At 46.4% G+C, this 27,589-nt stretch overlaps 1 protein-coding gene across 3 annotated transcripts in view; it reads right to left on the bottom strand.

Annotated features, from left to right (window-relative positions):
* PRMT8 (protein arginine methyltransferase 8) overlaps nucleotides 1–27,589 on the bottom strand; it is a 91,382-nt gene that overhangs the window by 3,503 nt on the left and 60,290 nt on the right. For 2 of the 3 annotated variants that reach the window (XM_070409543.1, XM_070409545.1), the window contains 4 exons: nucleotides 24,727–24,869; nucleotides 24,024–24,111; nucleotides 16,967–17,082; nucleotides 10,551–10,701 (listed from right to left, as the gene is read on the bottom strand). In XM_070409543.1, coding sequence (XP_070265644.1) covers nucleotides 10,551–10,701; nucleotides 16,967–17,082; nucleotides 24,024–24,111; nucleotides 24,727–24,869 — 498 coding nt within the window. The remainder of the gene's footprint in view (nucleotides 1–10,550; nucleotides 10,702–16,966; nucleotides 17,083–24,023; nucleotides 24,112–24,726; nucleotides 24,870–27,589) is intronic. The other variant, XM_070409544.1, reaches the window with a different exon arrangement.

Here is a 27,589-nt window from a genome sequence, read left to right as displayed (position 1 = left end):
TCCTCTAGTCTAAGGCAGTACTATACTAGTACTGCTGTCTACAGACCAAGTGTGACTGCTCCCAGCATCTTCCCTGCCAATTACATCTAAATAAATTGTCAAAAGACAGTCTCCAGTGTGTGTGTGTGGCGAAGAGCAGTGTGACTGACAGTACTCTCGCCCCCACTGCCACCTACAGCAGCTCAGACAGGTGTCTCTCCAGTTCTTATAGACCTTCAGGCAAGAGGATTCAAGCACCTTCTTTCTTTTACCTCGTCAGATGCTTCATGAGAATCCCAGAGACTTTACTGCCTCAAATTTGCCAGTCACCAAGCCTAGGAGTCTGACTCTGATGGTAGCCCCAAAATATGCCCACGTTGGGTTGGAGGAAAGCGATCTCTCCCCCTGACATCAACATCAAAAGGTTAAGAACTTCCCCAAGGTCTCATTTCCATGATGGGTTCATTAGCTATGGACTAATTAAAACAGTCTTCTCAGTCCTGATCCTCCAACAATATGTCCAGAAGAAACTTATTAAAAGTCAACTGTTTTTACTCTACTAGGGATTTGAATTCAGTATTTCTAGGGATGAGAAGGGAGCGGGTTTGCCAAGACTTAAAAATCTCCCCCAGGTGATGCAGATGAACAGCCATGGCTGAAATCGCAGAGCAAACCTAATGGTTCACATCTGATAACACCTTTTGGATGGGTGTCAGTGGGAAGGACTGTGAAGTGGGCACAACAGACCCAGTTTCCAGCTTCCACTTTGCCACGTATTTGCACATGACCCGGGGGCTCATTTTCTACACCTCCAGACCATGGGGCTCTGTGAGGATTAGATGGGATGAGAACAGGGAAAAGATACACTAAGGATGACCAAACCTGTTGAGCACAGTTTACTTCTGTTTTCCTGGTATAATTACTACTAGCTCTCTCTCTCTCACTCTCAAAAGATTTCCTTAATTGAAAGATAAATTAGAGGAATCGAAGATGGCGGCATAGGTAAACACCGGAGACTGCTGCTGCAAAAAACCACTTTAAAAATACAACTAAAAGACAGAACGGACATCAACCAGAACCACAGGAAGGCTGGCTGAGGAGAGACTCTTCAACTAGAAGGAAAAACAACAGCATTACGAGGCTCAGAGGAGGCGCAGTGTGGAAAATTTAAAGGTACGGTGGTGCGGTGGTGCGCACGCAAAGCGGGCTGGTGGCTGAGGGCGAGGTTGTCGTTTTCAATCAGGAGGGAGTCTCAGACTCTGGGCTACAGATCCGGGCGAGTCTCTAGGGACCCAGACTCAAACGGGAGAAGCGGGACTGTCTGGCTACAGTCCCTCCGAGGTTTGCAGCGGTTGCTGGGACAGAGAGGCAGAGCCCCTGGGGACGGACTGAGAGCAGCCATAGCTGCTCCCTCCTCCCGCCCTGTTGATCCCGTGGGACCCGCCCCGCCCAAGCCCTGCGCAGAGCCATTTGCTGATCGCCTCAGGCAAAGGCTAGATTAGCACCTCCCCAGAGGACAGAAGTTTTCCACAGCTGATTCTCACAGCCAGTTGACCTGGTGGTCAAATCCCTCTAGTATTAACTACAACAATTAAGGCTTAACTAGAACAAGACTGCGCACAAAGACCACAAGGGGGTGCACCAACAAAAAAACATGACAGAAATGGAGGATATGGAGCTAAAAATCGCAATTTTGAGGGCTTGCAATAAACTTGAGCAGAGCCTCACGAAAACTAATGAGACCCTCGATGCTACGATAAAGAAATTAGAAAGTAAGCATACACGGACTGAAATAAAGAATATTATACCCAATAGCAGACCAGAGGAGCACAAGAATCAAACCAAAGATTTGAAATTCGAAGAAGCAAAAAACACCCAACTGGAAAAGCAAAATGAGAAAAGAATCCGAAAGTGTGAAGATAGTGTAAGGAGCCTCTGGGACAGCTTCAAGCAGACTAATATCAGAATTATAGGAGTGCCAGAAGATGAGAGACAGCAAGATATTGAAAACCTATTTGAAGAAATAATGGCAGAAAACTTCCCCCACCTGGTGAAAGAAATGGACTTACAGGTCCAAGAAGCACAGAGAACCCCAAACAAAAGGAATCCAAAGAGGACCACACCAAGACACATCATAATTAAAATGCCAAGAGCAAAAGACAAAGAGAGAATCTTAAAAGCAGCAAGAGAAAGAAACTCAGTTACCTACAAGGGAATACCCATACGACTGTCAGCTGATTTCTCAACAGAAACTTTGCAGGCCAGAAGGGAATGGCAAGAAATATTCAAAGTGATGAATACCAAGAACCTACAACCAAGAGTACTTTATCCAGCAAAGCTATCATTCAGAATTGAAGGTCAGATAAAGAGCTTCACAGATAAGGAAAAGCTAAAGGAGTTGATCACCACTAAACCAGTATTATATGAAATACTGAAAGGTATCCTTTAAGAAGAGGAAGAAGAAAAAGGTAAAGATACAAATTGTGAACAACAAACATGCATCTATCAACAAGTGAATCTAAGAATCAAGTGAATAAATAATCTGATGTACAGAATGAACTGGTGATTATAATGAATCAGGGACATAGAAAGGGAATGGACTGACTATTCTTGGGGGAGGAAAGGGGAATGGGAGATTCGGGAAGAGACTGGACAAAAATCGTGTACCTATGGATGAGGACAGTGGGTGGGGAGTGAGGGTGGAGGGTGGGGCGGGAACTGGAAGGAGGGGAGTTATGGGGCGGGGGAGAAAGAGGAACAAATGTAATCTGAACAATAAAAATTTAATTAAAAAAAATAAAAATAATAAAAAACAGAAAGATAAATTATATGATCACCCAACCTATAACATAGTCAGCCTATGTTAGGGTGTTACTAAGCATTAGGTGGCTATTTCATAATTATGGAAAGTGATATATCATTTTACTTATCCATAAACTATGGCTCTGAACTGCAAATGTGGGCTTCTCAATTCTAGTGATCTAGATTCTAGAGTGTCCTGGGGAAGCATCCAGGAAGTTGCGGTACACGAGGGCGGGCACTCACCACAGGGCTGTGCAGGACACCTGGACTTCCCGTCAGTGAGCAAGTCTTTTTTTCTCCTCTGCCCTCAGCTTTCCCTGTTATGAAGATGCCTTCATACTCAATATCTGGATCCCTTTTCTCCCTCCCTGAGGCCTCTCCCCTCACAGTCTCTCTGGGTTCTGGATGACAGACAGCTTGTGTTTTGTATTTTGAAGTGATTGTGACCAATAGTGCCTGCAGGATTCCAAGTATATATCCATCCATCCATCCATCCATCCATTGATTCATTCAACACACATCTATTCAAGATGCCTCTGATGTGCCAGTTATGGTCCTAAATTTGGGGAGCAGCAACCAATACAGCCTTACCCCTTTTATATCCTATCCCCTAAGTGAGAAGACAAGTCTGGCATGAGTTGTGACCACAGGGGCCATGGGAACAAACAGCAGGGGGTTCACAAGATTATTCCTGGTGCTTTTGGAAAACGAGTGGAATCCTGCTTTCTGTTTCACTTCCCAATGGTTAAGTGGAACCTAATGCTCTTTCCATCTGTAAATTTGTAATGATATGCTCTAGGGCAGTGGTTCTCAACCTTCCTAATGCCGCGACACTTAAATACAGTTCCTCATGTTGTGGTGACCCCCAATTTCATTGTTACAAATTGAACATAATTAAAGCATAGTGATTAATCACAAAAACAATATGTAATTATATATGTGTTTTCCGATGGTCTTAGGCAACTCCTGTGAAAGGGTCATTCGACCCCCAAAGGGGTCGCGACCCACAGGTTGAGAACCACTGCCCTAGAGGGTTCACAAGCTCTCTGAAGAATTAAAGACTATGCACCAAGAAGCTCCTTTGACCTGAGAAAATGACTCAGTGTCAAAGGACAGCAAAACTAAAACGGGCTGCCAGGCCACTGAGGTCCAATGGTGTGATTTCACACATAACAAACCCAAGACCCAGAGACTAACTTGCCCGAGGTCACTTTCAGCACCTGATCATCCTACTTTGCTGAATCCTGGGAATACCAGGACTCAAATCCAGGCTTGCTCATACTCAGCCTACTGTTCTCCTATCTACTACACAGCAGCCCTGGGGCCCCAGGACCATTTTCCTCCCTGTACCTGCCTAGGATGTGCCAAAGCGGTGAATGGGGCAGCTAGGCCTGTTGGCTAGCACAGCCTGGAAACCTGGGCGCCTGTGCCCATTAGGGCTCCTGCCTGGAGCTACAGAGAGGAGGTAGCAGGCCATTAACAGGGATTGTTTTCAAGCTGCACAAGACTCAATGTGTTTTGGAGTGGGCTCCCCAGTGTCAGCTGCTGCTGAGATGGAAGCACAGTTAGGGGTTAATGAAGAGGGACTACATAAGCAGGCTTCACTTTGCAAGAAGTTCAAAAATAGCTGAGACCAAACAATACGTTGTTGAGGCCTGCACACACATGTGATAAAAGTTTTCTAAAATAGAAAAGCAATAAGGAGCACAAAATTTAGGATAGTGTTCACCTAGAGGCGATATGGGTGGGGCAGGGATAGTTGAGCATCCAAGTGGATGGAAAGGTATTGATAGCATTTAAGTGAATGAGTTAGGTAGTGAGCTCACATGGATTTATTATGTGACTGTAAGTTAATTTACTTACACTTATGAATTATAACCATATTTATTAATAATGGGTTTCTGGTTAATAGTTTATATTCTAATAATTTATTTATTAGCTGATGTATTACATTCTAATAACAATAATAGTCTTATTTCTAGTTACTATTTATTTTATTCTCATTCCTGAGTTAGGTGGTGAGCTCACAGGTATTCATGATATCCTATATAATAAAAGAGAAACATGTAAATTGACCATCCCTCTGCTACATTTACCAGCCAATCAGGAAAATATGCAAATTAACCCAACAAAGATGGCGGGTTAATTTGCATATGCAGGCACCGAATGGCCTGGATCCCGGGAACATCCTTGGGACCCAGGCCACTCCTAGCCTGTAGGCCCACACCTAGGCCCTGAGCAGCCGGGGTCCCAGAACACCCCCGGCCACTCCGGGCCTACAGGCGCAGGCGCCAAGCAGATGTTCCTGCCCCATGGCCACTTGCGTGTGCGCCGGCACCAAGAGGCGGCCAGGGTCCACACCCCCCATCCCGGCGCCCATCACAGGGCAAACAGGCCAGGCCTCTCCGTGATCCCAGGTGAAGAAGCCACTCCGCTGACCAGCCTGTGCTATGAACCTGTTCGGGTGGGTGGCGCGGAGTCCGGGGCCTCTAGCCTGCAGCCACGGGAATTCTCCCTCTCCCCAGAGTTAGGAGCACCAGCCCAGGTCCACCCAGCAGCCTGGTCCTGACTGCCGGGGTGAATTCCTGCAGGCTGGGGTTTGATCCTTAGGTATTAGCAGTAGGAGACCAGTGCCTTTGTTATTGCTGTGTGTCCGGGTTTTAATTGGACAAATGCCTGGTGGTCCCTGGCACCTGCTTAGCAAAATCTTTTAGGAAGAGAATTCTGTCTGGGTTTCCTCAAATTCCCTCAGCCACTACTCACCCCTCTGTAAAGGCGCAGAACAAGTGAGGCCCCTTAAATAAAAATCAGAGGTCTCCAGCAATGGTGGGCCTCTCTCATGACAGTCATTTGGACTGGATGGCATTTGAGTATTTATCTAGGCACCATGACAGGGAACACACAAGCTCAAGTCATGATCTCTGCCCTTAAATAATTCACAATCTTATTAGAGTGAGTGGATGATAAAAGCGCAGTAATGACATCAGAATGTAAGGCAACAATACAGAGAGGAACAGAAGCAATTGCTAGGATGATTTTCCAACAATTAGTACAAAGAGCATGTGCTGTGAATTAAATAAAAAAAATGTGTGGAAGTACCTGCTTCATGAGTATGGGATCCCTTCCTATTTTAAAGGAAACTGAGTTCCATATGAACTGTGTACTATGCTATGATATTTGAGGCACAGAACAAGGGATGCCCTAAGTGTACTATGCTTTGATATTTGAGTCATTGTTTATTGTTCAATGTGATTTATTTTTGCACACCTCAGTTTTGTAATAGTTAAATTACTAGAATAATACATCTTGCTATAAAATATTATTAGAAGAGCAAATGATCAGGTGACATTGTTATTTTCTATAAATGAACACAATCTCTGGTATGCTAATGTGATAGGTATTATAGAAATATTCAGATAGGGAGACCTGCAGGTTTGATTACAAGTGAGGCTTACTATCACAACCCAAATTTATTGCTTAAATTTATTGCAGGGAGCCAACTAGAAACTGAACCAAATATAAGCCCTTGAAAGGCAAATGTAAATTGGATAAGCTTTGCTATTACAAGAGCAAGAAGAAAAAAATTCAGGTGCAAGAATGAGAAGCACATTGCATCCACTCTACGTTGCTGTTAAAGAAAAAGAATGATATACTATGAAAATACTTAATACAGATTGTAAAGAGATTTGTTCAAAGAGGATTTCCTAGAGTAGGTGGTATTTCAGTTAATTTTTTTAAATGTGAAGAGGTTAGCTAGATAAGAAAAAGGTGTAGGAGTCCCGAATTGCAGAGGGTGCAGGCGGGGCTGAGGGACCCCCCCACCCCCCATGCACTAAGTTTGTGCACTGGGCCTCTAGTTAATAAATAAGTAAGCAAAAAGTGAACCATGCATGACCCAACTATGACAGTATGTCATGAACCAAGAATTAATATTGATTCAGTTCTGTGCATCTGGGATCCTTAGAAACAGAAAGGAAATCTTCCTTGGTGTCAGAGTGCAGAGGGTCTGTGTAAAGCCCACTGCCAAGCCCTTGCTAACTGGTAAGGACATCTGCTATGTGTGGGAAGCAAAACCCCATGCTGACATCTCAGGGTGTCTGAGAAAGCAGCTAAACAATTTAATTTCCCCCGATCACTATATATGTGGAAAGGCTGCAGCAGGAGGGATCTGTCAGCCAGCAGGCATGCAGTCAGAGGCATACCACAGTCAGGAGATGGAATTGCCTTTCCAGAGGACGTCAGCACTGGTGAGGCAGGCTTGCACAAGGGCAGTGGTTTTCAACCTTGATCGTGCATCACAATCACCCGCAGAACTTAAGGCACAGATTCCAGGGCCCCACCCCAGAATTACTGACTCAGTAGGTCTAGGGGGGGGGGGGCAGAGAATTTGCATTTCTAACAAGTTCCTAGGTGATGCTGATGCTGCTGGTCCACGGGCCACACTTTGAGAGCTTCTACTCCAAGACACAGGAAAGGAGGACTACAGGAAATCCAAATGTCCTTTCAGAACCTAAGTTCCTGGGATTCTGTGCACAGGGGTGGGGACATAATGCCAGGACTGTGAAAGACAAAGAGGCATGCTCAGACTTTGAACTGGACCCAAGGTCTTTGAGCTTATAAAACATACTCATTATCCTCTTTCTCCTAGGGGCTTGTGTGGGACTATGGTGGGTATGTCCAAGAACAGGAAGGAAAGAAGCTGTGGTTGGAGACTTAGCACTTGAAATTCTCACCATTTCCCAGGCAGCCCAGGGCTGACTTCTTTGATTCTGAACTTGAATTTAATCAAGACTCCTGCTTGGTGGGGGGGGGGGGGGGGGGGCATCAGGAATGTTGTCTCTGACACCACAGAGCCAGAGAGCCATTTCCCCAGGCTGTCTGCTTGACCTCAAGGACCCTAGATAAGAACTACACGGCTGGAGCCCCGGCTTTCAAAAGCCAGAATTTTCCCAGACTGCCCCTTCCTCAGCACCTGCAGCAGGGCAGGCCATCATCCTGGTGGTGGAGGAGGCAGAGCCAGCCTCTGTGACTCCACTCCTGGCCTCCAGTCACAGCCCTGTTCCCCACACAGGCTCCTTGACCCTCTCACCGCCCCCACTCCTCACCAACATGAGGCTGAGTTTTCTCCACTTGCCAGGGTCTAGGTAAAACCTCCCTGCTCTGTCCTGGCTATCCCTACCCACCAAGAAGATGAGCTTGCAGGCTGCCCCTCGAAGAAGGGTAACCCTGTATCAACCCAGACTGGACCTCTGGTTTCGCCAGGACAGGGAGCGCCAGCACCGGCCTGGCTGATAGAGATGAGAAAACCCTGACATTGGCAGTTGGGAGACACTGGCTCTGGAAAAAGCCCTTCTGTGAGGGATTAGGTAAGTCGCTTGCTCTGACAACAGGTGAGAGAGGAGCATTGTCACCAGGTCTTCTGAAGTGAATAAATCACATCCTTGAATTCTGGTAGAACCCACCAATTCCTGCCACGTGCACACTAACCCCAACTGCATGCTCCCAGGTCCCAGGGTGACCCCACGTGAGTGGTGACTCTGAATAAATCCCCATAGAGATTTGTTTTTTCATAGAGATTTGTTTAGGATCTGCTATGATCCAAGAACTGCCATAGAAGCCAGGAGAGCAGAGACTAATGAGATGTGATCCCGACTCATGGGGAGACCAAAGATTGAAAAAAATGGGTGGAAATGTTGAGTAAATGATGGCACGCCTTACATTGAATTTCTGTGTTGTTGTTTAAAAAAAGAAAGTAGGTATCTCTGTGAGGCTATGGAAGAACCTCCAACACATACTGTTAAATAAAGGAAAGGTAGCAGAAGGCAGTGTACGGTCTGAGCCAACCTGTGTTTTTTTAAATGCTGTAGTTTGATATTGTACTCTAGTTATGTAAGATGCCACCAATGTGGGGAGCTGGGCATAGGGTTCACAGAACTTTATGTGCTATGTTTGCAACTTCCTGTGAGTCTATAATTATTTCAAATAAAAAGGATAAAAAAAGGTGTATATAGATGTGGATGTGCTTGTTGTGAGACTAAACAAATCATCTTTTCTGTCAAAGAACAGTGTAGACAGCCGCCATTTTGGACTGCATGACTTGGCAGCCACCATTTTGGCCACATGGCTTGCAGCTCCCTGGGGGCTGCTATCTTGAAACAGCAAAGGCCAACCCCCTCCCTTTGAATTAGCCAATCGGGAAAGACCGTGCGCTGAGCTCCAATCAAGAGTGAGGGACAGGTCACGTGCGTCAGGGATTATAAAGCTAAGCAGACTGCCTGCTCAGGGTGTGCACACGCTTCCAGACCATGTGTGTGTGTACCTTTCTACATAGAAGTAAAGATGTTTACCTTGCTGCCTGGCTCCTGTGTATATTTTGTGTTCTACCAGGACCTCTGACTTAGGAGGCTCGCCTTATTTCTAACATTGTGCACCATTGAAATTTTTTTGAAGGATAAAAAAGAAATCCTTAACAATATATGCCTCTGAGGTGTGAAATTGGGATGAATGGGGAAAGGACTTTTTATACCCTTTGGTTCCTCTTTGCTATTGTGTATAAGCATCACTTTAAACATGGCCATGACAGATCTAAGCCCAGGGTGTTAGGGAGCCTGAGGAGGACACCTAAGCTTGACCCAAGAGGGAAGGAGGGGATGAAGTAATACCAAGCTGAGAGATGAGACCTCTAATGGGGTGGGCCAGGTGAGAAGGTGGGGACAGGGGAGGTGTTATGGGCTAAATTGTGTCCCCCACAAATTCACATACCTAACCCCAATACCTCATAATGTGACTGTATTTGGAGCTGGGCCTGTAAAGAGGTGATTAAGTTAAAATGAGGCCCTTATGGTGGGCCCTAATCCAACCTGGCTGATGTCCTTTTAGAAGGAGATTAGAACATACACAGACACCAGGGATGTGTGCACACAGAGGACAGGCCACGTGAGGACACAGGGAGAAGGCAGCTATCTGGAGGAAAAGACATGACAAGAGCTTCTGACATAATGTAAAGACCCTCTTGCTCCCTTGGCACACTGCGGTGGACACGGAGTTGGGGTATGCGAGGCAATTCCCAGAGACTTAAGAAGCCTCACTGAGTTCAGGGAACTGCAAAGTGCTTTGTGTGAATGGAACAGAGGTGGAAGGCAAAGCTAAGAAGGGGTGAGAAATAAGGTTGGAGGAGTGGGCTAGGGCTAAGTCCCCGAACCCCCACTTACTGGGCTAAGACATTTGGGCTTATCTGCTACAGGCAGTGAGGCACCTCTGCAGGAGGGCTGGGAGGGAGAACGTGGTGGTCTTTGGGGACCACTGGCAGGGAATTAATGAGGATGGACTGGGTGGACATAGTGAAGAAAGCAGGACACATAGAGACGCCACTTGTAGTCTACTGAATCTGTAGTGAGGCATGGCAGGGGGAGAGAAACCTAATTCCACTGTTTCCTTACCCCTTCATAAAATATGCTCTAGAAATGCTGAATGAGCAAATGTGCGCTTGAAAAGGGGCCCAAACCCCTGCCTCTCCTCACTTAGTGCTCTCTCATAGCTCTGGCCATGGCAGCCACAATTTTATTTACCTTCTCCTTGGGCAGCCAAAATTTTGGTGACATGCATTTTTCTCAGATTACTCCGCAGCTGCAGAAGGCTTAAAGATGCCAGCTAAGGGCCCCTGGCTAATGCCCAGGTCCTTCCCCCAAGTTGGGGCCAGCCCTGTGTCACTCCCCACAATGCCTCAGTATGGGTGAAGGGAGGATCTGGAATGCCAACAAAAGGCTCACCTGTGGAAAACCCCATTTTCTTGTGGCACTTGGTAAATTCAATATTAAAATAGGTGACCAGGGCGTGGATGTAGTCATTGCGCTGGATCTGCAGGCAGAAGGCAGATGTGAACGATAGCTCTTCCGTCTTGACCGTGTAAATGTCCACCTCCTGCAGCCCAGAGAAGAGAGAAGGCCAGACACTTAGCACTTCCACCAGGGCAGCTGCATTCTGCAGGGGACTACCTACCGTACACTCTCCAGGGTGTCATTACTTAAGGGTGACTCCCCAGGCCCACCCCACCACCCTCCCTATGACCCCCTCCATCCTTTCTAGGGTGGAACAATGATACAAATAGATATGAGTCAGCACCCAGGGGGGGACAAAATTAAAAGGGTAAATCTGTTGGGGGTGGGGACTGTGGAGGGGGGAGGGGAGAGAAAAGAAGCTTCATTCAACAGAGCAATCCTAAACCCAACCCGAATGTCCTCAGAGTGGTCCACCTCAGCATCGTATGTTCATCTAGTGGTTCTCAAAGTGAGGTCCCAGAATGACAAGTGTGGGCATCACCTGGGAACAAATTCTGAGGGGAGGGCATCCTAGCCCTACTGAACTGGAACAGCAATCTGTGCTTTATCACGTCCTCCCAGTAATCTGGGGGAACCAGACTCTCATTTCCCAGATGTTTGATATTTAAGCGCCTGACAGTAGGAGGCATCAAGTATTATCACAAGAATGAGGACCTGAGCCTCCCCACAGTCACTGACTGAGCTAAAGGAAGTCCTGGTGGGCATTTATAACAAGTCTGGATAGTGAAAGAAAGAGAGAAAGAAAGAAAGAGAGGGAGAGAGAGAGGGAAAGGGAGGGGGAAAAACAGGGAGAGAGAAAGGGAGAGAGGAAGAAAGAGAGGAAGGGAGGGAGGGAGGGAGGGAGGGAGGGAGGGAGGGAGGGAGGGAGGGGAAAGAGAAAGGGAGAGAGAAAGGGAAAAGGGTACATAGGAAGTGAGAGATTTTCAGTGCTGGCTGGAGAATGAAGAACTAATAATTCTAACAATTTCAGCTGGGAAGTGGCTGAAAATCAATCTTGTGTGGGGAGCAAGTGTAATAAAAGTTTGTACTGTGCCGTTCTTTTCTATGTGAAGAATGTTGGCTGCTGTTTGCTGGCTCCAGTGAGACAGGGCAGACTTTTCAAGAGCCCAAAAGGCATCCAGGCAGCTTTCAGTGAGGTCTAAGGGAGGACTTCCCATGGTCGGAGTGTGTAGCAAGGATCTCTGTCCTGAGGACTGCAAGAGCCAGCCACGTGTCTGGGATGATTCCTAGAGGAACCATTGGGAATACGTGTTGGGAATGACAAAACCTGTTGGGAATCATTAGGACAGGGGTCTGAGGGTGGGAAACAAGCGCAGGCAAGAGACAAAGTAATGGTAGCAGAAATGCCCTTATCTCTACATATTTCCAGGGTAAATAGGTGAAAAGCAGATGTGGTGCACCTGGGGACCTTCAAAGAGAAGTCCTGCCTCCAGGGGACAAGGGGAGGAGGTGTGGTCAAGGGAGCCAGCCATCAGAGCCCTGTGGTGTCTGTGGTGAGCAGCTCTGACTTATTAGTTGGGAAGAGGTGGGACTACAGGTTTAAGGGAATGTGGGAGCCCCAGTAAGGTTCAGAACTAAGGGAATGATGAGCCCTGGGTCGGGCATGCAGAAGTAGAAAGCCAGTCCCCTGAATCCAATGCAAGAGCCCCTCAGAAGCATTCCCAGGAAGTGGCACCTGGTGCTTGCTTGAACACCTCAGGGATGATGCATTCACTACCTACCAGGCAACCGATTCCATTTCCTAACACCTCCAATCGGTACCAGTCTGTAATCTCCACCCACAGAATAAGCTGAATGCTTGTTCCAGCTCACACTAAAACCTTTTCTTCCTCAACTGCCTCTGTTTTTCCATTTGCTTCTCCAAAGTCATGATTTCTGACAACTTCACCAGCCTCTGACCTCAAAGAGCACACTGCTGGCTCCTCCTACATTTAGTTGGCCAATCCCCTCCCCCAACTTCATCCCTCTCACAATCCTTTGTCCTTTCTTCCTGGGGCCCAGGTGCAGGGGCCCTCCATTACATGTCATACTGTTAGTTTGGGCCATCACCCCCGTTCAGGAAGTCTGTTTAGACCCAGTGCCTGTCAGCCTTCATGTTGATCATTATCCTTCCTGGCCACATGTTGTCCACAGGTGCCCACCAGCTCAACAACTCTTAGAGCAAGCTGTGCTGACTGTATTTGCATTAATGGCATCAGCACAGTCCACCAGGCTCCCAGTGCCTGCACTCACTGACTTTTCCATCTCCTTCTTAGTCAGGGCCAGCTAGCCAGGTTCCAGGCTCTTTCCAAGGTCCGTGGCATTTTTTCTCTGTCCCTTCTGCCATGAGCCTAGCCTGGTCTTTTTATCCTACTTCTGGCTCATCCCAGCAGCCTCACCACCTTTGTCTTGCCCCTGCCATTGGACTGGAGCTCTGTACTGACAGAGGCTACACCTTACTGGTCTGTGTATCCTCGCTGTGTGACATAGCACCTGACAGGTCTCCTATGTGACAACTGTCCTCCCTTTCCCAGGTCTCTCCTTTATACCAACTGACTAATCTCTCAGATCCATTCAGACTGTGCTGCTCCCTGCATCCAAAATCTCCCATGAGTCCTCATGGCTTAGCTAAAAATACCCAAACCTATTGGCTTGAACATAAGAGGGGAGAACTGGAAAGTGGGCTCTGTGACACATCTAGACCTGGCTCTTTTTCCTTGTCACTCCCCTCACTTCACACACACACCACCCATCTATCAGGAATTCTATGGCTCTAGGGTCTTGCTCTCAACTGTCTATCAACCAAATGTCAACTATCAACAGTATTAGCTGACAGTGTTCACTAGGTCCTGCAGACATTTGCAACTTAATGGGGACCTACTAAGGAATAAAAGCCTCCAAAACAGAAATAATGGAGCTATACATTAAAATGATGCCAGTGGAGGCAGTGGGTCTCTAGGAGTGGGGGTTGGGCCATCTGTGAGAGTGGGATCAGCTGTGGCTGGGCTTCTGAGCCACGGACACCCGCTGAGCTCAGCTCCACTCTCTCAGACCCCAAGTCTACAGAATCAAACGCAGTTATCCTGGCTCCCCCCAAACCCAGACCCCTTTGCTGGAAGGTTGCTTTCTTTTCACAGCAGCAACAGCATCTCTGAGACCCCTGGGAGGCCCCATGGCTTGGCCTCAGGTGACCCCATTAAGTGGAGGGCTCCGCAGGCATCAATTACTCAGAAGAGCCCCTGGTTGCTGCTATCCCCACCACTAAATAATGTTACAAATGGTTGTCTCAGAGCAGAAGTCTGGTCAAAACAGAGTCTTAATTATAATAAAGTGTCACACTCTGCAACGTTAATAGCATGAAAATAGCAATTAAGTGTGTGAATAAGGGCAAGTGTTTTCCCAACAGGCTCAGCAAGACATTGCTTAGCACATTAGCAAGATAGCTGCTGGAGGGGTGCTCCTGGTGGAAGAAGCAACCACAGCCAGTCCCCAGCCTTCCCAGAGGTCAGGGAGGGGTACGGGGAGGGACAGGACTGCAGCTCAGAGCTCCAGCCCTGACACCTCCTCACAGCCTCTCTGCCCCTCTGTAACAAGGTGGTAAGGAGCTAGGAAAAATCCCAGACCTGGAGAAATAGGGAAAACTGAGACAAGAAAATTAAATGCCTAATAAGTTTGGACAGCTTTACAGACAATTTGCAGCAAGATCTTATCTTTCCCAGTCAAGGAGCTTGAGAACAAATGACTAATGTCTCTCCTCTCTAACCAGAGAATACATAGCTTAACTCAACCTGGAAGTGCTAAGGCAGGAGGGGGAAAAGGGAAGGAAAGAAGGGAGAGTTTATCTCACCCACCAAACAAAGAAGTCATCCATCTCAGGGAAGGAGGAATGTAGGGGAGTTTTATCTCACTCCTTAAACCAGGGGTGAGGAACCTTTTTTCTGTGAAGGGTCATTTGGATATTTATAACATCATTCAGGGGCCATTCAAAATTAGCAACTTAAAAATTAGCCTGCTCTATTTGGTCAAACATTTAATTAATTCACCCCTAATGCCTTGGCAGGGCCAGACCAAATGATTTTGTGGGCCTTATATGGCCCTCAGGCCGGATGTTCCCTACCCCTGCAAAGCCGGCAGTCTCGGGCTTGTAAAAATAAAACTGTCAAATGTTTCTTATAAATTCTAGGAAAGCCATAAACAAAGAAAAAGGGAGCCCTTGAAACTAGTCTGTACCAAGATATCCAGCAGAGGAATTTAAAAACCGGTAGACAGAAAAGCACAAAAAGCCGAACCTCTACTAGGTGGGGCTCCTCAGATTAGCTGAGGGCCATCTGTGCTTCGTAAGCCAGTGGTATTTTGATAGATTTGCTTGCCTTGAATCTTTAATAAAGTTACTTGCTTTGTTTCTTTAACTTATTCGCTTTACTACAGCACAACTGTCCAGGGTCGCTCATTTGAATTCTTTCCTATGAGACTGACAAGAACCGAGGAGGGGACAGTCCTCCTTCAACTCAGGGGGCTGTTCGATAGCACCTTTTCTGGCATTTCTGGTGCCTGTAGCACCTCCTTCACTGAGCCTGGCTGCTGTCCCCTGGCTGCACTCAGCTGCTACCAAAGGGAAGTCCCTTGCTGGGTCCTGGCTGGAATGAGGCAGAGGAAGGAACCTGGGTGCCTGGGCAGATGGGAGCAGGCCAGTCCACAGTGTGACCAGCAGATGTACAGTGTCACACTTGCAGGTCAGGGACAGAACGCCACCTGGGGCCCAAGCATACTGAGGAATTTTATCACCAAGCTCAAGGCATGCCAAACAGCTGCCTAATGGTCAAATAGAGCAGCCCCGTGTCATTTTGACGAATGTAATTGTACAGTGATTTCTATCTATTCCACAGGAGTCACAGAAAAGTTTTGCACTACGGTGAGCATGTTTCACAGTGTGCTTTCCTGGTTCTTGTTTGGGACACCTGAAGGGAGAGGTTTCAGGGACAGAGGGGCTGGTAGGAAGAAGTTAAAGGACACGTTTGACCACATCAATCCTGCCTGCACTTGGAACTGGCCGCAGAAAGTAGTGAGAACTGTGTCAGTGGAGAGTCTGAGACTCAGACCCAAAGCCAAACTTCTTAGATAGAATGTTATGAGAGGGAGACAGAGTCTGTTGAGACCTGTGTGAGGCTCATGTCGCTTTATTTGCTCCCAGAGGTTGTTCTAAATGCCACAGTGACGCTATGAACCAAGGGTTGTGGTATTAGGAAGTCCGAGTCTGGGGACAAAGCACATTTCTCATCTGCCAAATCAGCATTAGTCCTTCAGAAACTTCCTCTCGTCCCCAGTGGCCCTGGGCCCCTTCCCCTTCATGCGCTGTAAATGTCCCAGTCCTCCACACCAATATTTCCAGAAAAGAGGTGATATGTACAGGACAGAGCAGGCAAGTCTGTTTTAGCAAGATTAGGGCTGAGTCGGCTGATGAATACTTACATAAATGAATCTAGATTTTTAAATAAAAAAGTCAGCTTGAACCATATGAAATTAATGTCGTCCTAGCTATCACATATCAATAGTTTATATGACTCAACATAATATATTAACATATATGCATGCAAAGACTTAGCAAAAGGACTGGAAAGCTCAATCCAATGTGTGAATAAGTGGTCCCTCTAGGAGGAGCATGCACTTGAAAGGGAGGGGAGGTCAAGGGGAGCTTTGTGTTTTACTCTATTAAATTTGGCTTGTTTGGATATTCAATGATAATGAGAACACACTAGGGATTGATATAATAGAGATGCTGACCCATTCAGGAAGAGGTGGGACTACTGCATCTGCACTGAAGAAAGCTTTGGGGGGAAAATGTTAGATCATGTATGAACAAGAACACTCAGGTGGGTATTGCTGTCTGGACGTCCCACGTGTGCTAGGACGTGGGAGTGTAATGACAATTATACAGCAGATTTCGGTACCGGATTTCTTTTTTAAGAGGGCCATTCACCTCTGAATGGAGTAGTTTATTCAATCCTGAACAGACCCTCCAGCCTGCAGGATGTCCTCTCCTCTATTACCCCCTGCCCCCAACACCACCAAGCGACAAGTACTGACACCCTCCAATCAGCTGTGCCACTGTGGACTCCAGTTTCTCCCCATATGATTTTTTGACTGGTCATCTTGTGATGCCAAAGGCTCTGACTAAGGTGTTCTTGACACCAGGCCAGGGCCGGGCAGGAGCTGGCAATGCCTTACTCCAGGCCCACCATTCTCCAGGGTGGCACAGCTGGGTTCCCGGCATGCCCACAGGGTGGCACAGCTGGGTTCCCGGCATGCCCACAGGGTGGCACAGCTGGGTTTCCAGCATGTCTAGGCCCAAGAAGGATGAGTCTGCAGACCTTTATTAAACAGGCATTGGTCACCACTTGCTTTGGGTCCACGATGTCCACCAGGGGCTCCTTCATGGCAACGTCCCGGATACAGCTCATGTCAAAGCCATAGACATTCTCCCACCCTGAGGGAACAGAGCAACACATGAGGGCCAGCAGCAGGACCCCTAGAAGTCTCCCAGACCCTCCAGAGTACCAGAGCACGGCATGCCCAAGAGGGTGAGGGGCAGCCCGTGCTCCCCTGCATCAGAATAGCAGCAGAATGGCTCCTCTGGGTGGAGAGCTTTGCAATGTGCCAAATGCTCATTCACACTATCTTATGTGTACAGGTCCCGCTTTATGGTTAGGAAAACTAAAGCTCAGAGAGGCTGGGAAACTTCTCTAGGGTCATACAGCTAGAATGCTACAGGCCTAAGAATAGAATCCAAATTACCTGTCTTCCTACACCTACTTTCCTGTCCCCATCTCTGAGCTAGCAGAGTCTCCTCTGACTTGCTTACTGGCACCCACATTTCTATGTCAGTGCCTTTGCTCCAGCCATGCTACACACCTAGGATGGCCATCTCTCTCCCTTTTCCAGTCCCCGCTCACTGAACCTTCAATGCAGCAGAGAAACATGGGCGTGTAAAGTGAAAGAGGCTACAGTTTGAATCTCAGCACCACCACTTATTGGTTAAGCCTTGTGCAAACTCCCTAACCTCCCTGAATCTCAGCTTTCTTAACTGCAAAATGAGGGGGTGTCCATGAGAGTCTCTACCTCTCTCACATGCCATGATGCTCTCACTAAGGAGCTCTCCCATAAGAAATACCCCTCAGGTGGGGCACACACCATCCCAGCGGTGCTCAGTGGCCCCTTGGGCAGCTCATAAGATGCTTTGAAAGAAAGTTTTAGGGTTCAGGATTGGTGAGTAAATGAATGCAAGTCTGATGGCCTAAGACCATCCTTAAATGATGATAATCATTGTGATCATTGAGTGACCACCAAGCCCAGGCCAGATTCTTAACTTCAGCTCCCCGGAAACCCCATGAGGATGGATACCTGTATATGTCAGATGTGGAATTAGGGCTGGAAGAAGTTGGCATCTGGCTCACATGCAGTGTCAGGCCCAGTGTCACTCATCAGGGAGATAGTGGCACTAGGGGACAAACCCAGCTTGTCCCCTGACCGTTCAGCTGCACTGAGCCAATGTGACAGCACTGGGAATACAATTTCCCCTCCGCACAATGCAGAGGGTGGCCTGCAGAGGCCTCAGTTACTAGGCAGCTGAACTCTCCATTTACAGATGGGCTTAGAAATGCATTGAAGGAGAGATGCTTTTTCCTAAAATCTTTCAGGATTAAATTTTTTAAAATGTTCATTAAATACATGGTATCTTAGGGAGCTATGTCCCTAAGATATGTTTGGGAGAGGGGGTGTGGGGGAGGGAACAAAGAACAGCCAGTGAGAGCTGTGTTCCTTTGACTCATGCTTTTCTAAGGCACATAAAGACCTTCCACAGGGAGAAGAGGCAGAGAACATCACTGTCTCCCAGAGGGTGAGCACTTGTGAAAGTCTGGCTCGAGGATAAGATGCCAGTCATACCCCATTAAATCACCCGAGGCTGGTGCCAAATGCTCAATGGAAACCTGCGTTTGGAGAAGGAAGCTGCTCGGTCGGCAACAGGACATGCACCAGACTCCCCTCTAGAATCTGGAAATACCTACCCATCCTCTCCCCAGATGGAACTTTCTCACCAAGACACACTGCCTTTGTCTAGAATCCTTCCTTAAGAGCCTGCGCCACGCTCCTGCTCTTACTCCCTCGCGGCTGTGACATAAGTTGAATTTAGTGCAAGTGTTGGGCAAATACCTGAGAGAGTCTGTGCATGTAATAGTTAAAAGGCTTGGGCTTTGGAGTTCAAATCTGGGCTCTGCCACTTATTTGCTGTGTAACCTTCACAAGAATTTAACCTCTCAAAGAGCTGCTTTCTTCTTCTTTAAAATGGAGATGATGACTTCAGTTGTTATGAGGACTAAACGTGATAATAAACATACAGAGTGTAAGGCAGTGCCTGTAGAGAGAGGTTGACAGATGGTGGTTGTCACTATATGGTTGGAGCGTTGGCTTTGCCACCATTAGAGTTGTGTGACCATGGGCAGATCAACCTTTTCCTTGAGCTTGTTTGTAAAATGAAGAGTTTGGTTCACTATTTCTGTGTTCCAGAATCATCTGGGACACTTTTAAAAATACAGATAGCTGGGCCCAAACCAGACCTACTGACTCAGAACCTCCAGACTCAAAAGCTGTAACCTTACAAATCTATACAGGCAATTCCAACCACAGTGTGGAAACTTTGTGTTAGATAACCTTTAAAATTCCTCCCAGTCCTTCAAAGGTGAGCTTGAAGTCTCACGGCCTTTAATAAACCCTTTCCAGCCATTCCCCACCATGGGACCCTCCTGTATCCTCAGTACTTACTGTGTAGCTTCTGGCTCAATACAGATCCACATATAATGCTCTTTCATTCCCAAATATTTAGTGTCCATACTGCTTCACAATATCCTATGTTTTAGGTGTTTTGTTTTGTTTTCCCCCAGGGGTTAGTTCATGTCTTATGTCCACAGCTAGACTATACTATCTTCAGTTATTCAGGAGACGGATCAGCCAGGACATTAGATTTTTCCCTCTCCTTTCTGCTGACCATTCATTTCCCAAAACCTCCTTGAACAAAGTGGAGCAGGGATGGGAGATAATGCAAATCAAACAGATTAATTTTTATTGCAAGTCTATCTTATCTACCAAATGAGTGAATGTGGAGTAAGGTCCATTTACTACCAGAAAATATTGCTATTAATTTTCTGGTGATTTAAAAAATAACATCAGAAGGATCTGTGAACTTTTGTTTAAGGATTGAAACAAACTCTTTAAAAGAGCTGCACCAGGGTGCAATGAATATAACTGAAGCAGCAATGAAGCCCAGGCCTACCAAAACTACATACTAAGTTGACTCAAATCACCACTTTAGTAACTCAGTGGAGAAAAAGACGTATTCTTTCCTGGGAATACATATTATTCATCTATCTCTGCTATTCTTTTGGAAAATGAACAAAAAATAGATCACCCAAGATCAATGAAACAATATCTAACAACTTCTAACATATGTGTAATTGGAGTCCCTGAAGAAAAGAAAGAATCAGTCAGAAAAAAAAATATTTGTAGAGATGATAGCTGAAATTTTTCCTAAACTAATGAAGTCGTCAGCCCACAGATCCCAGAATTCCATGGAGCTCCAACTAGAATAGAAACAACTAAAAGCATACCTAGACACATCAGAGTCAAATTGATGAATATCAAAATAAAGGGAAAATCTCAAAAGCAGCTGGAGGAGAAGAAATGTGAAGTACTGGAGAACAAATTTCACATTTCATTGGCAAGAGCTGTACCTCCATCCTCCCTCCCAACTCTGGCCCAGCAATTTGAGTTTCTCTGCTGGGGCTAATGGGACCGCCTCAGAGAACAAAGCAAATGTCACCAGGTGGCACTGACAGCTTTCTCCTCTAGACAGAAGAAAAGGTGTTTACAATCGTTTTATATATTTTAGGCTCTTAGGAACAAAGTCAACTCCTTGTTTAAATTAGGCCAGAGCCAGAGGCTAGAGCTCTGGATTTTGGAGGTAAAAGTGGAGGAGAAACCATGCACAGCAACCGAGCCCTCCCAGAGGTCCTGCCCTCCACCCCTCCAGCTGCAGGCCCCACTGGCTCAACAGGAGGCCTTCCTTTTCATCCTTTTCTCATAAGCCAGGAAGCCAGTATCCATCCCGCTGACTCTCAGCAGTTTGTAGATTCGTGTATTGGTTGAGATTCATGTACTGGGTAAGAATTCAAACAGAATACTTACCACGGTTCCTTCAAAATTTGAGAGTCTATAACTCTACTTTTGCCAAATTATAGTAGAATTTTTAAAAAAAATGATTACTCCTTTCTCAAGTTTAAACAGTATGCCTTCCATATTCCTCTGTGGTTTACTTTTATGCCTTCATTTGTTTACTCATTCATTCACTCAACAAAATATGTATTGTGAGCCTAGTATAAGCTGTACTCCAGTCATTTGTCTCACTTTCTATGTTCTCTAGTAGTTGGTAAGCAAACTGAGAGCAGGTTCTGTATTTTACTCATTCTTGTGTTCCCATGTTGCATGTGGTTGAGAAAGGAGAGGAGAGGAGAGGAGAGGGGAGGAGGGGAGGAGGGGAGGAGGGGAGGAGGGGAGAGGAGAGGAGAAAGATGGGGAAGTGAGGGGAGGGGAGGGGAGGGGAGGGAAGGGAGGAGAGGAGGAGGGGAGGAGGGGAGGAGGGGAGGGGAGAGGAGAGGAGAGGAGGAGAGAGGAGGGAAGGGGAGGGGAGAAGAGAGGAGAGGAGGAGAGAGGAGGGGAGGGGAGAGGAGAGGAGAGGAGAGGAGAGGAGAGGAGAGGAGAGGAGAGGAGGGGAGAGGAGAGGAGAGGAGAGGAGGAGAGAGGAGGGGAGGGGAGAGGAGAGGAGAGGAGAAAGATGGGGAAGGGATGGGAGGGGAGCGGAGGGGAGGAGAGGGGAGGGGAGGGGAGGGGAGGGGAGGGGAGGAAAGGCAAGCTGGGGAGAGAAAAGGAGAGGAAAGGAAGCTGTTTTCCTAACAATTTATTTTCTGAAAGGACTGGGCATGTTTCACTTTCCTGCCCCACTTCAGATCTTTCTTTTTTAGCTGGTTCTTAAGCCAAATGAAATTTGCTTACAATTGTTCCCTTAGCAACCAACAGCCTTTGTGCTTTACTTTTAATTTAGAACTCAGAGTAACCAAAATCTTCATTTATTTGAAACTGATTTCTAAATGGGTTTGCCTGCTTTACTAAAAACAAAAGCATATCATTTAAAAGCACATTTAAATAGAAAACTTAACTGTATTTTAAATAGATTTTAAATGTGTGTTTAATATTTGTTTCTGTTTTTGTGTGTGTGTGTGTGTGTGTGTTGTTGTTGTTGTTGTTGTTTTCATACTCCAGAGCAAGCATTCCACAAGAGAAAATGAGGCCGAGTTTCAATTTTTTTTCTTTCCCAGAAGCTATGAAAATTGCAACAGACAGTGCAAGGCTCAATCACATGATCTCCAGTTCTGGGCTGGCACCTGGGTAGCCATAGTGCCCCTAGTACCTCGCAGGGCCAGCCCGGTCCTCTTCTGGCCCCACTTGCTCATTAAAAGATGCACATGCCAGAGGTTCCCAAACACCACCGAGGGAGGAGGAAAAGATATGTTTGCTTTTAAACCAAGTGGAAATTCCTTAAAGAGCTGTGCCCAGGGTCGGAGCTCAATAAATACTTAAGTGCACGTGAGAATGAAGACTGCCCTGGAGGTTCTCCTCAGAACACTGTTCGGTGCAGTCACCCAGCAAGAACTCCAAGAGCAGCGTTATAATACAGCTCCAGGGCAAAATGTGCCCTATTTAGACATACATTTGATCAGTATTCACTGTTGAATTGCTTCTGCAACCTACCATGAGAGCACATTTGTCCAAGATTCTGAGCCACTGGAGGCCAGAAAGCTTAGCAGTCAGCCAGAGCCAGGAGCAGAAAGGGGCTTAGTGAGCGACAGTTCAGAGACTAGACCAGTCTGGTGCCACAGAGCACCAAGAACTGCTGTGTCCTTCAATATGCATCATCTCACTTTATCCTCATGACAGGTCTACGGGATTGGTGATATTATCTCTAACTTGGGCTCAAGGATGTTAGGTAATTTGTTCAAAGCGATCCAGGGAGGATTTGAACCCAAGGCTGGCTGACCTCAAAGCATAACCATCTAACCTAGGCCACCCTACCTCTGAATCCTGTCAAATGTTAGAAATGATGCCAGACTGGCTGAAGAGAGAGGGCACAGAGCCTCAAACAACCGTCCATTTCTGTCTTCTTCTGAACCTCAACATCATGCTTTGATGTTATATTTCCAGAAGGTTGTGAACACACACATTCCATAGCACAGTCCAGCTGAGGTCTCATCAGTAGCATTAACAGCTATTAAAGGCATTTTCTGAATCAATTTGCCGAGCGATTGAGTCTCAGCCTCTCAGGGCAGGAAGCATTTACTCATCTGCTCAGTCTGTGACCCTCCACAGTCATCTTGCCAAAGAGGGCTGGACCACTGGAGGGGCAGGAACTGCTGGGTTCATCAGACTTCTGGAGTTTCTGCCTCGTGCTTTGGGCTGAATTATGTGCGTGTTACTTGTATGAGGGGTGCTTTGCTGCTTTGTCGTGTTTAGTTCTGGTTGGGGAGATGTGGCCATTTCTAACCTTACGAAAGGTTAGGAGGTTTGGTATAACCTCGTTGAGGGCCAGGATTGTGTCACTGAGAAATTTTATTCTTTAAATTAAATAGAACAAAACAGTCCTTTTTGGACCAGATAAAACAATGAAGGTATTTTTTGGCTTTTTTTTTTTTAATCTAAGAAAACAAGTTTTCAGCTGATAAAGTATTATGAACACAGATTTGGATATGAGACTCTCCCACCACACACACACACACACACACACACACACGTGCAATCTCCATCTCTTCCCACCCCCACGGCTTCCCCAAAAGAACCTCAGAGTAGAATACATATTGTACTTAATGTGAAAGAGAGTGGATATCATTTTGGTAAGTTTGAGTAGTATGACAGCAGGAGTCAGGATGATTGGCCTGGCTAGAGATCTGGCATTTCTGAGCCCTGTGGTGGACTTTGGGGATAACTAACCTTCTGACTTCCAGCCACTTGGCCTGCTATTCTGTGCAAAAGCTCAGCTTCTGTGGTTTTAACTTATTTTTCATTAACATTGCATTTATTCTCTCCCCCAGGACATTTACCTTACACTAGCCATATAGTTTATTTTCTCTCTGCAGACCTGCCACCTTTGGGACTAGAGGAAAACATTACAGAGAGAAGAATCCAGAAAAACTCAGGTGAACTCCACACACATAGCAGTATGCTTATAAACTAGCTGCTCATCTCAGGCCCCCTGATGTGCCTCCCACCCTAAACGTAGAGGGGTGGGGTGGGGGGAAGCCCAACAGAGAACGAAAGGAGACTTACAGTGGATTTTGAAGTCCTTGTACTGTCTGTCTTCAATTGCTACCACGTACAAAGCTGCCCGGTCTGGAAACATAAGCCCTCCAGGTTTCTGTTGATGAATTGTGGGGAAATGGGTCTCGTAATCTATTCACCTGACAAAGACATCACATTTTGAACTGCACATAGAGTTACCAGACAGGCAGCCCCTTGCCAACACTTCTCAGTCAGCAGACTGTCACCTTGGCCATTTAGGGCTCAGCTGGCAATGCTCACTTTTTATTTTGGAGTAAGGAGAACTGAGGGACCCAGATGGAATCAATAGAGCAAATAAAGCAGGAGAAGGTAAGTCCACTGGGGAACAGTGGAAGATGGTATGACCTTTCAGCCTGGAGAAGCCAAGGTCAGAAGCACTCTGGGCTCTCTGGCAGCCATGCAACCCTAAGTATTTGTTGACTAGAATAGACTTTTGTCTTGACAACACTGAATGGGTTTCAATTGTGGTGAAAGAAGCCAAGGTTAGACCTACAGAAGAACATTGTGACAGTTAGACATATTGGGCCCCGGGCCCATCATTCTGTCCCCTGAAGCAGACCTAGTTTAAAGAGGGGTGACTGGAAGAGGTTATCTTCAAGTCCAAGTCCTCATATTCTTCTAGGCTGTAGGTAAGGGCTAGAACAGCAAGATAGCCAGAGACCAATAAGGGGAGAGCATGCAGGACACTTACCAGCCACTTGTCCCTGGCAAAGATGACCGTGTTGAGCATGGACTCATAGAAGAGACAGTAGCCCATCCACTCGCTGATGATGATGTCTACCTTCTCCACAGGCAGCTCCACCTCTTCCACTTTACCTTTAAATATGGTGATGACTGGAAAATACGAACCCCAAGGCCACACTTTGCAGGGCTCGATCTATGGGTTTTAGCCTGGTTCTGATTCTACGTTTAGGGTGGGACATACCTCACCCTTCACCATGCTAGTTTATACTAAGGGAATTGAAAGCTACTTGCACATTTTCTCCCTAAAATGTATTGAGCAGTTACTATGTGGTGGACTAAGCCCAGGACATGCACCATATTATGTACTAGTAATCCTCCCAACAACTCTATGAAATAAACACTTTATTCTTATTTAGAACTGAGGAAATTGAGGCTTAGAGAGGTTACATGTGGCCGTGGAAATAGGGCCCAGGTCTGATATGCCATGACTCTAACACTCTTCTCATGACCCCCACCCCATGTTAGACTCCATGATGATTCAAACCCAGAGAAGGCTGGGGTGACTCCTCTATTGCTCTTGCATCTGTTCACAACCAGATTCACCGCCTCCCCCCGCCCGAGTGGGTTCATGACAGAGGCAACATAGTGTTTTGACAAGAACATGGGCTCTGCAGTCAGAAAAACCTGGGTTTACTGGTAAGTGCTGGATATTCTCATTATTAGCTGTATTACTTTCCACAAGTTACTTGACCAAACCAAACTCCAATTCCCCAAAGAACAGCCCAAAAGAACATCTACTAAGCAGGTGGTTGTACTGATGAAATGAAATAACACATGTGATGGCCAGACTCAGGGCCAGGCCCCAGCAGAAGGTAGACATTTTCTGACATTTCCCCCTTGCTGACCAGCCCGTGGAGAGGCGGAGGGGATGGGCCGCGACAAAGCCCCTGCTCTAAGTGGCTTTTGCTAATGAGTCACTTCCAAGACTTTCCAAGACTTCTGGCAGGAGAAACTTCTTAGTTGGGTTTTTGATCACTTGACATACACACACATCTATTTTTGGGGTCTCTCTTTGTATTCATTGTTATAAAGATCAAAGCAAAAGCTCTCTTAGATGCCGCTGTGAAATTGACAGGGTGATGTATCAGTTGGCTGGTTCCATCTGAACATTTCCTCTGGAAGGTTACCCATATTCATGCTCTGAAACCCTCTTTCTGCACCATCTTCTGAAAAATTACACAGTGCCTGAGCTTTGCTGTGAACATTGAACAATGACCTGTATTCGGGAGTTATAAAAACAAAATCCAGACTCACATCTGTTCTGAATCTGAGTTTCACAAAAATTAATTTGGCTTGGAGGCTTCTAGCTGGCAAAGGGCACACAGGTCACTGGTTTTATTTCCTGTCTTCTCAGTGGATAATGCAGGTGGGTGATGGAGTGCCCATTAGCAACCTCTAATGATGTTCTACTTTCCAATATCTAGTATTTAATTAAGGCCTAATCAGATAAGGCCTCCTCCATAAAGAATCAGACACCTGGCAGATGTACACTGGCCCAGGTCATTCTCAAGTGGGGCTCAGGCTCATGTGACCCTCCTGGTTACTGCTCAGAAGCCCTACCCCTAAGAAGTAAGAGCAGGAAGGGCCGGTCTTCTCCAAAAGGTTAGAAGGGGTGGAAGGAGTAGGCATTAATATTCTGCTTCTCTGGGGGCTCTGAGAGCTACGAGCAGGAACTCAGCCTAGGGCAGGGCCCAGGAAGCATCAAGAGAATTCACAAGAAGACAAAGTAAAGGGCTTTTGAAAATGCAAATAGAGTGCCTAATTTATTTCTTATTCTAAAAAACAAAAAAACAAAAAACTAACAAATATTCCTGATCCACCTGCTTAGTTATTTGTGTGCAAAGCCTCTCTGGTCTTATTTTTTAAAACATTTTTAAGGTGTTTCAATGGCCTCCCTTTCTTTTTTCTGTGCACATTTCTTGAAGGCTCTTCACTAATGTCTGCATATGTCCATGGGCACAAACATTCAAAGATTGTGAATGAATGAATGAATGAATGAATGAGTGAATGAGTGAATGCGCTAGATTATAGTCTCCCAGTGGCCCAGGAAGATTTCTGACTGTGGTGCCCCATGACCTCCACCTAGTGCAAGGTTCCCCAGGACTATTTCATGGACTAGACGCCAGCAGGACTGCTAGCAGCAGAAATAGACAAGGACTTATAGTTTAGTCCAGCTGTGGGCAAACTACGGCCCGCGGGCCGGATCCAGCCCATTTGAAATGAATAAAACTAAAAAAAAAAAAAAAAATACCGTACCCTTTTATGTAATGATGTTTACTTTGAGTTTATATTAGTTCACACAAACACTCCATCCATGCTTTTGTTCCGGCCCTCCGGTCCAGTTTAAGAACCCATTGTGGCCCTCGAGTCAAAAAGTTTGCCCACCCCTGGTTTAGTCTCACAGATAGGTATGTATGGGACATTCCTTGGGTGCTCCCAAAGTGAGTGAATGCTGCTCCTGTTCTCAGCACTAGCCCTCTTATCCATTTGCTCCTATAGATACAAAGATGCAGAAATACGAAGAGACAGTAGATCACAGAACAGCAAAAAGCACTCTGTTTCTGCTTACAAAAAAGCAGACAGAATCAATTAACCCATAAAACACTCAGCAATCTGGGCCTCTGTTCATTAAACATTGCCCTTCTGCATCCAAACATTTCTCAGAGCAGATGTGGCCCCCACTTGGCGCAGTGAGTGGATGGTCCCTTTGTGAAAGGAAAAAGACACACTTCCCTTCAGTCCAGCTGTGGACTAGATTTCACACCCCAGTTATCCCCTCACCCAGTTGCTTTTGTGCAGCGCCCAACCTG

The sequence above is a fragment of the Myotis yumanensis genome, unplaced genomic scaffold (genome assembly GCF_028538775.1).
Source record: "Myotis yumanensis isolate MYYU_CA2020_CCGP unplaced genomic scaffold, mMyoYum1.0.hap1 SCAF_3, whole genome shotgun sequence".
NCBI classification, from domain to species: Eukaryota; Metazoa; Chordata; class Mammalia; order Chiroptera; family Vespertilionidae; genus Myotis; species Myotis yumanensis.
Note: the sequence above shows the minus strand (reverse complement) of the source record. Positions and strands in the feature narration are given on the sequence as shown.